The 8,547-nt window shown below is 40.7% G+C and overlaps 2 protein-coding genes and 1 long non-coding RNA gene across 3 annotated transcripts in view; 1 reads left to right on the forward strand and 2 right to left on the reverse strand.

Moving 5' to 3' along the window:
- LOC118412666 overlaps positions 1–5,343 on the forward strand; it is a 9,114-nt gene extending 3,771 nt beyond the window's left edge. The window contains exon 2 of the mRNA XM_035815665.1: positions 5,245–5,343. Within this exon, the coding sequence (XP_035671558.1) occupies positions 5,245–5,317 (73 nt within the window). The 3' untranslated portion in view covers positions 5,318–5,343. The remainder of the gene's footprint in view (positions 1–5,244) is intronic.
- On the reverse strand, positions 2,942–3,970 carry LOC118412667. Its single transcript, XR_004830805.1, has 2 exons — positions 3,506–3,970; positions 2,942–3,258 (listed from the first exon to the last, which is right to left on the reverse strand). It is a non-coding gene; the product is annotated as an uncharacterized LOC118412667 (long non-coding RNA).
- Positions 5,344–5,512: 169 nt separating the features above from the next.
- Positions 5,513–6,862, reverse strand: LOC118411901 (protein RNA-directed DNA methylation 3-like). Its single transcript, XM_035814392.1, has 2 exons — positions 6,858–6,862; positions 5,513–5,945 (listed from the first exon to the last, which is right to left on the reverse strand). Exons 1-2 carry the CDS (start codon positions 6,860–6,862, stop codon positions 5,513–5,515), a joined length of 438 nt encoding a protein of 145 aa, XP_035670285.1.
- Positions 6,863–8,547: the final 1,685 nt, after the last annotated feature.

The raw sequence follows: 8,547 nt of genomic DNA on the forward strand, positions 1-8,547 counted from the left end.
CAGTACAGTACAGTAACTCCCAATAACACCCATGTCTCACCCTCAGTACAGTACAGTAACTCCCAATAACGCCCATGTCCCACCCTCAGTACTGTAACTCCCAATAACACCCATGTCTCACCCTCAGTACAGTACAGTAACTCCCAATAACGCCCATGTCTCACCCTCAGTACAGTACAGTAACTCCCAATAACGCCCATGTCTCACCCTCAGTACAGTACAGTAACTCCCAATAACGCCCATGTCTCACCCTCAGTACAGTAACTCCCAATAACGCCCATGTCTCACCCTCAGTACAGTAACTCCCAATAACGCACATGTCTCACCCTCAGTACAGTAACTCCCAATAACGCCCATGTAACCCCTGCTTCGCCTATTGAGTCAGTGAAGTCAAGCTTGCCTAAGCTTGATGTTTCTGACTTAGGGAGAAGAGATGCTGCTACAGTTATCGCTATGGGCCGCTCTTCATCACCATGATGGTAACATCAGGCCCTACGACCCTGATAAAAAATTCAATCAAATAGACAATCAGTGTGCGTGCGTGTGTGTGTGTGGTTTTGTGTGTGTGTTTGTGTGTGTGTATGTGTGTGGTTGTGTGTGCGGGTGTGGGTTTATGTGTGTATGTGTGTGTGGTTGTGTGTCTGTGTATGTGTGTGTGTGTGTGTGTAGTTGTGTGTGTGTGTTTGTGTATGTTTGTGTGCGTTCTTATGTGTATTTGTGGCTGTCTGTGTGTGTTTACGTCATGAAATAACCTATAAGCTTAGTGAATACGTACAGGTATTTCTCTGTGTTTTGGGCGAATGCACGCGGATCCGACGAATGATTCACAACAAATCTTAACATCGGAAACCAAAATTCGGAACCACAGTAATTAATTTTTGGTGTGAATCCGTAACAGATCCGAAAATCGGATTCCGCTATTCGAAACCTTTACCCTGTCTAGGCCGTTTTTTTTTTGGGGGGGGGGGGTGTTGGGGGGGGGGATCCAGGGGCCCGAGTTGAGGGCTCTTTTGGCTCGTTATGACGCAATGTGTCGTAATTATGAAGTCGTAATGCAATTCTTCGGCGAAAAACCGTCTAAATAGTGAATTTCCGTCATAATTAAACAAAAGTGACTATTAACCCTATCCAGACTGAGGGGGGGGGGGGGGGGCTAAAAGTGCTCGCGGCAACTTTGACGTCGTATAGCTCCCAAACGGCTTGTGCTAAAATAGCCAAACTTAGTGACTTTTCCTAGAATCTTGGGAACAATTTACAAAAAAAGGGTAAATTTATGATTTTTTGTGTTGCCATGGCAACGGGTTTCTGAAAGGCAAATTTTACAAAAATCACTAATTTTGGTTTAAGCAATGGGATTTTAAGATTTTCTTGCTAAATTAATATTCTTTTCATATATCTTTAATATCTGACACATCTTTGATAAACATTTATAATTAAATATTCATGGTTTATGCTAATGAGATGACGTAATTGGTCAAAATCTTAGATGGCCGACAATATCATGATGAAAAGTATAACCAGCTTATTTTCACTCGGATTTCATCACTACTTGGTATTTTCGTACAGAAAACATTCATGTGAACGTTTTTAATCCATTTTCATGGGGTTTCAGCGTTATATGTTGGAAAAAAATTATCTTAAGACATTTAAGGTTGATAATCCAAGATGGCGGATAGCTAAAGTACAGCTGACGTCATTTTATGACGTCATCTTGACGTCGTTGCGTCAGATTTTGACAACAGAAGTCTTATAACAGTTAGATATTGATAAGAAACCTTTATTGGTAATTTTTTGTGTGAAATATTTAGGTATTATGGGAATTCCCAGTTGTAGCCAAAAGAAATCAATTAATGACGTCATAATTACGTCATATTACGTCATAATGATATAAAAATTTCAGAAATTATAAAACTTGACGAGCTTATCACTTCCTGCAAATTTGGTGACCGTACAATAAGCCGTTTTGAAAATACGAAGGGGGGGGGGGGGGTCGAATGAGCCAGTCCAGGGAATGCAAAAAAAAACCCAGTCTGGATAGGGTTAAGGGTATTTAAATCTATACCAAGTTAGTGAAAATGACTGTTCGACCTGTTATGTGACGTTTATATTGCCATACCAATTGAATTAATCAGAAGTTGTCCTTTTGTTCCCCTGCCACAAAAAGGCTTTGTTCATAACTGTTTCCGGTTGTTTGGCGTCCAGCTAATTGGAGTGTGCGTACCAAATTTAAGTTTACAAGAGGCTATAGTGCAATCTCTATGTTTTTGTACCGTACTACATACACTTTCGATGCCACACGCAGAAAGATACGCTATTCCTTCATTAACGGCCATATAACATCGCTATCCCTTCATTAACGGCCATATAACACCAATGATAGCATTATACAGGGTCTTCTGATGTCAGATTGTCAGTTTAGAAACTCTTCTTTAAATATGTGTAAATATTTTTGTATTTACACTACAAAAAATGAATTTTCTTATCTTTCTTGTTTTTTCTTGAACAAAGAAAACTAATCTTTCAGCAAGAATATTATTCTGTATTCAAGAATCCCTGTTTTGAGAAAATTCAAGAAACCCATATTTTTCTTGTGCTAAGAATTTTTTCTTATCGCTAATGGACCAAAACTTCTAGAATAGTTTTCTTGTGGTCAGAATCTATTTCTGACACATGCATGCTGAAGAATGAATTTCTTACATCAAGAATGAATTCTTAATCTTGCATGAAGATTGAGGTTCTTGTATGAGGAATTACTTTCTGTCTCCAAGAGTGAATTTCTTATATGTAGTACAAGAATCGCTTTCTTGCATGAAGATTGAGCTTTTTTGTGCCTGCAATGCCATTCTGTCTTCAAGACTAAATTTCTTGCAACTACAAACCTAGAATCAGTTTCTTACACTAAGATTAACATTCTTATATAAAGAGTACAAACAACTCGTGGTTGACATTTATGTCAATACATGATGGCAATCATATTTATTATCATCAATATGATTCATACAAGTTTTGTGGTGTTTTCCTCGATTACTCATTCCTTACCAAAGATTGCAAAAATCAACCATTTTGCAACTACGCTTGCTTATTGACATTTTTTCCTGATACAGTACCGTGCAGCCAACTATAACTAATTGTCCTTATCTGAAACCATTAGAGCTACAATGTTGCTGTTGCTGTAGTTATAATGAAGACTTCTCCTTGTTAAGGGCTTTTCCAAAGTTGAGATGGGAACATCCTCCTTGTACCAGTAGGTTTCTGAGCCTAGAACAACACACAAAGACCATGAATGATCATCAATTCTTATATGGCCCCCCTCCCCCTCCCCCTCAGTAAAGGCCAACATCTCTATACATTTCCTTCCTTACAAATATTATAGTCAATTCTTTGTATTTTGAAGAATTTCATGCACTTTACTTACATATTCTGTAATTACTGTTTGGTCTTATGATAAACATCTACAGAAATAGTAGCTTTGGAAATCGTATTCCAAGTAAGATGGCTAACATACCTGCATGGGGGAGGGGGGCATCCGGCTTGGCCTTGGCTTCAGTAGCATTTTGAAACTCTAAAAAAGGTAGCCACGTTGTATGCAAGGTCCCACATGATGCAGAAAATAATCTTTGCAAAACACATCATATTTGTTCCCTGTTAATGTAAGAACTAAAGGACATTTGAGGCAAAAAAAACTGCAGAGCTGGAGCACTGTGACTTGCAACTGTGACTCCCAGTTCAAAATCGCAGCAAAGGATGATGGGAGTAATTTCCCATGATCCTTAGCAAAATGAAGAATCTGACTGCAAGAAAATATTTCTTAACTCTCGTATTGGGAAAACAAAAGAAAATCAATGCTAGCTCAAAATTATTCTTCATATCTTGATGCTCCAATTGTTTAAACGTAGTTGTCAAGAATATAAGGAGAAAATTATACTTTTATTGTTTTCATTAAATATTATTAAGAAAAACGAGAATCATCTTTCTTAAGTTTTCTTGATAAGAAACATAACTATAACATTCAAGAATATTCTGCTAGTCATAGCTTGTTTCATAATTTCTTGTTTTTCTTATTAGTATTCAGTCAAGTGAGTTCTGAAAAACTTTATATGATAATATCTCCTTACATATCATCAAGAAAAACAAGAAATGTCTTTTCTTAAACTTTATGGATAAAGATAACATTCAAGAACATTTAAGAATTTCATGCTAGTTATAAGTTGTTTTGCAATTTCTTGATTTTCTTTTTTTTTCTTTTTTTTGTTGAACAGTATTTGCTCAAGAAACTGATTAAAAAACTATTGCATTTTCTTAAGTTATAACATGAAAACCAAGAATTACGTTTCTCGGACATTCTACATTGAGACAACAAGAAAGTTCAAGAATCTTATTCTGGTAAAAACAAATCCTAAAGAAAAAACTGGTATAAGGCAAGAATAATAATCTTCAGGATAGATTCTGCAATATTTTCCATTTGAACAAACAAGAAGCAAATCTTGTGTGAAGACTGGAAAAGAAAGTTCTACTTTAATTTCTTGAACATTCTTGCTCGGTGATCATTATATTAGAAATATTTTCTTCAGTTAAGAAAAAACAAGAATAAAAATCTTTGTGTAGGAATTAGCATACAAAGGTTTTACAGGAGGTTTCTTGCTTTTCTCAACCTTTCTTTATACAAGAAACTTTTTCTCTCCGTAAGAAAAAACAAGAAAACAAGAAAAATAAGAAAAAAGATTTTTTGCAGTGTAGTTCGTGTTCTTATGTCTGTATGGCTTCTTATATGGGTCTTATACCTAAAAGAAAGAATGTTAAATTGTAAAATTTACAATGTTACATACAAATATTTTCCCAAACTATATCGCATTAAATAATGATGTATGGGGTATCGTTACATTGTGTGCGAAAATCACGTATGTATGATAAGCCATTCTATCGAAGTTTGTGTTTTGGATGTGTGTGTATTTGCAGCAAATGCAAACATATCCAACTTCAGAATGTATGATAGATTGTTGAAAGCCCGTATGCTGGATACAAGATTATTCGTGGCAAATACGTAAATACGGTTTCGTATCTGTCAAAAATCCTAAATAACAGAATTTGCCGTATTGAAGTTTGCAAATCCTTTGTCAGATCCACCCGTATTCACCCAAATACAGAAAAATACTTGTACGTATTCGCCAGAATCCTCGGTCATTTCCTGCAGAACTACTGTCTTAACTATACAAGCCAGCCCAATTGTTTTTTGTTTACTTGCAGGAGGATCCATGCGGCAGCTCAGCAAGGAGGACAGCACACTCCAGATGCTTCAATCGCAATCCCCACCGGCTGACTCTCCCGCCGTCCCGCCGGCTGACTCTCCCGCCGTCCCACCGGCTGACTCTCCCGCCGTCCCACTGCCGTCCCACCGTCTGACTCTCCCACCGTCCCACCGGCTGACTCTCCCGCCGTCCCACCGGCTGACTCTCCCGCCGTCCCACCGGCTGACTCTTCCGCCGTCCCACCGGCTGACTCTCCCGCCGTCCCGCTACCGTCCCACCGGCTGACTCTCCCGCCGTCCCCACCGGCTGACTCTTCCACCGTCCCGCTGCCGTCCCACCGGCTGACTCTCCCGCCGTCCCCACCGGCTGACTCTCCCGCCGTCCCGCTGCCGTCCCACCGGCTGGCTCTCCCGCCACCCGCTGCCGTCCCACCGGCTGGCTCTCCCGCCGTCCCACCGGCTGACTCTCCCACCGTCCCGCTGCCGTCCCACCGGCTGGCTCTCCCGCCGTCCCACCGGCTGACTCTCCCGCCACCCGCTGCCGTCCCACCGGCCGACTCTCCCGCCACCCGCTGCCGTCCCCACCGGCTGACTCTCCCACCGTCCCGCTGCCGTCCCACCGGCTGGCTCTCCCGCCGTCCCACCGGCTGACTCTCCCGCCACCCGCTGCCGTCCCACCGGCCGACTCTCCCGCCACCCGCTGCCGTCGGCAGATATTACATGAAAATAAACACTTTCCCCTACTAATAACCAACGTCCCGTACAGATGAGCAATGCCCAGTACAGATAGATATCGTATTGTACAGATAAACAACGTCTCGTATAGATGAGCAATGTCCTGTATAGATGAGCAATGTCCCATACAGATAATAAACGTCCCGTACGGATAAGCAACGTCCCGTACGGATAAGCAACGTCCCGTACGGATAAGCAACGTCCCGTGCGGATAAACAACGTCCCGTACAGATAAACAAGGTCAACTGCATATCAAACGCAATGGGAGCATCCATACGAAACTCTGCATTCCCCCTAATGGAAGAGTAATTTCGTTATGAAGACAACTACTTTTACACAAAAGCAAAACAAATAACAAATTACTTTACAGAGACCGTTACTTTTTGGGAAAAATACTTAATTCATACAATTGCATTTAATTTCTAGGGACAAATTGTGGCCTCGATCACGGATAGCAAGGAATAACAGATACTGTGGCATGTACGAGATACGTTACTGTAAAACGTTGTAATCATGAGGTATTCTTGGAAACTTTATTGGGAACTATAGATACTGCAGACGTTTACTTAACTACAATGTAAATCTAGGAGCGGATATGTATATGATGTATATACCTAAATAAATGTAAATAACTTGCTGGATTGAATTTGTCGCGAAGAATGATAAATACAATAGTCATGTGACTTTTGTCTGAATATATTGTGTCTGAATAATTCAATTATTCAGTAAGGGTTAGTGTTGGGGTTAAGGTTAGGGTTAGGGTTAGGGTTAGGGTTAGGGTTAGGGTTAGGGTTAGGGTTAGAGTTAGGGTTAGGGTTGGGGTTAGGTATACAGCAGATTCAACTAATTGGATAGGGTAGGCGGAGGTATACCTGACCGCATCACTGCTGTTTAGTCTGATTACGGGCGGAGGGTTAGCGGAAATGTGGCAAGTTAAGAATGGGCTATATAAGCGAGAGTTTTTTTTTATTCAAACATTTGAACAATAACATAATATGACAAAGAGGTAGCGCATTCAAGTACAAGACTTAGTTTGACGCTACTTCTTACATAAAAAAGCATACATTTTTACAAAGAGAAATCAAGTACAAATGAAAAGCAAAGGAAAATGACACCAGACAGAAAATAATACATTGTACATAATATAACAAGAAAAGATAAAAGCAAGTCAAGTTTCCCAGCCAATGATGAAATGGACACATTACAGAAAAATGCCAGGACAACTGTGTTTTAAAAGCGCTAGGTTTCAGTGATGAAATTTTGGGTTGTTGACAGGATATTGGAGTTAACAACAGATGGATATAGAGGACTACCACGGTATGAAAGGGAAACTTTGGCGTTGTCCGATAGTGATGAGATGTGTGTCCTAAGAGCCTGGAGAGTTTGCCGAGGAGGGTTGAGGAGGGTTGAGCGTTGGGCATTGTACATAGGGCAGTGGAGTTAATAATGTGGCACTGTTTCGCGTTGGCACCCGCAGGTACATGCTGGGCTGTTGACCAATCCTCAAGTAAAGAGACTGTGGATTAGACTACAGGTGCCAATGCGAAGGCGTAATAGGTGAACACAGGAAAGGCGAGGGCCATGACTAAAATAGTTGAGCTTAACAGGTCACATGGTTTTTAGGAGAAGGGTTCGAAATTGACAGTAGTTTAAAGAGCGAGTTGACAAATCAAAGTTGTTCCAGTGGTGTGTCGAGTATGGAACAAAGGACCTGGCAAAACGATTTGTTGAATAATTAATAGGATTTAAGTTTATCCCGTTACGCAAGTCGTATGAACATGATGAGAGGATAGGTGCGGGTGCTAGTTTGGACAGATAGTTTCGGGTTTGACCATTTACAATTTTATAAAACAAACATAATCTATGAAGGTGTCTTCTGTCTGACAGTGTTTCCCAACCAAGTTCATTCCTTGTTGGCAAGTAAGAAGACCCCTTGATGGCGCCTGTTACAACAAGGGCACAGTGATATTGTATGCGTTCAATTTCCTCGGCTGTCCTGCCGTGCCAAATGATGTCGCCGTACTCAAGACAAGGGCGTATATATGATTTATATAAAGTTTCGAGGATATGACGAGGTAGTTAGGTATTTTAGGCCACTATAGAGGTTAATACTTTTGGATACCTTGGTTATAATGTAATTAGTGTGGGAATCCCAGCAAAAGCGAGACATGTACATGTATCTCGTGGAGGTGCTGGACAGCTCAACCTTCAACAGGGTGGAGCTGGTGCACTGCTACAGGAAGGAAGGTTTGTTTGTTTGTTTGTTTGTATTATTGTATCTCGTGGAGGTTCTGGACAGCTCAACCTTCAACAGAGTGGAACTCGAGCACTGCTACAGGAAGGAAGGTTTGTTTGTTTGTTTGTTTGTTTGTTTTCTTGTACATGTATCTCGTGGAGGTTCTGGACAGCTCAACCTTCAACAGGGTGGAACTGGAGCACTGCTACAGGAAGGAAGGTTTGTTTGTTTGTTTGTTTGTTTTCTTGTACATGTATCTCGTGGAGGTTCTGGACAGCTCAACCTTCAACAGGGTGGAACTGGAGCTCTGCTACAGGAATGAAGGTTTTTT

Source organism: Branchiostoma floridae, chromosome 3, assembly GCF_000003815.2.
Source record: "Branchiostoma floridae strain S238N-H82 chromosome 3, Bfl_VNyyK, whole genome shotgun sequence".
Lineage (NCBI taxonomy): Eukaryota > Metazoa > Chordata > Leptocardii > Amphioxiformes > Branchiostomatidae > Branchiostoma > Branchiostoma floridae.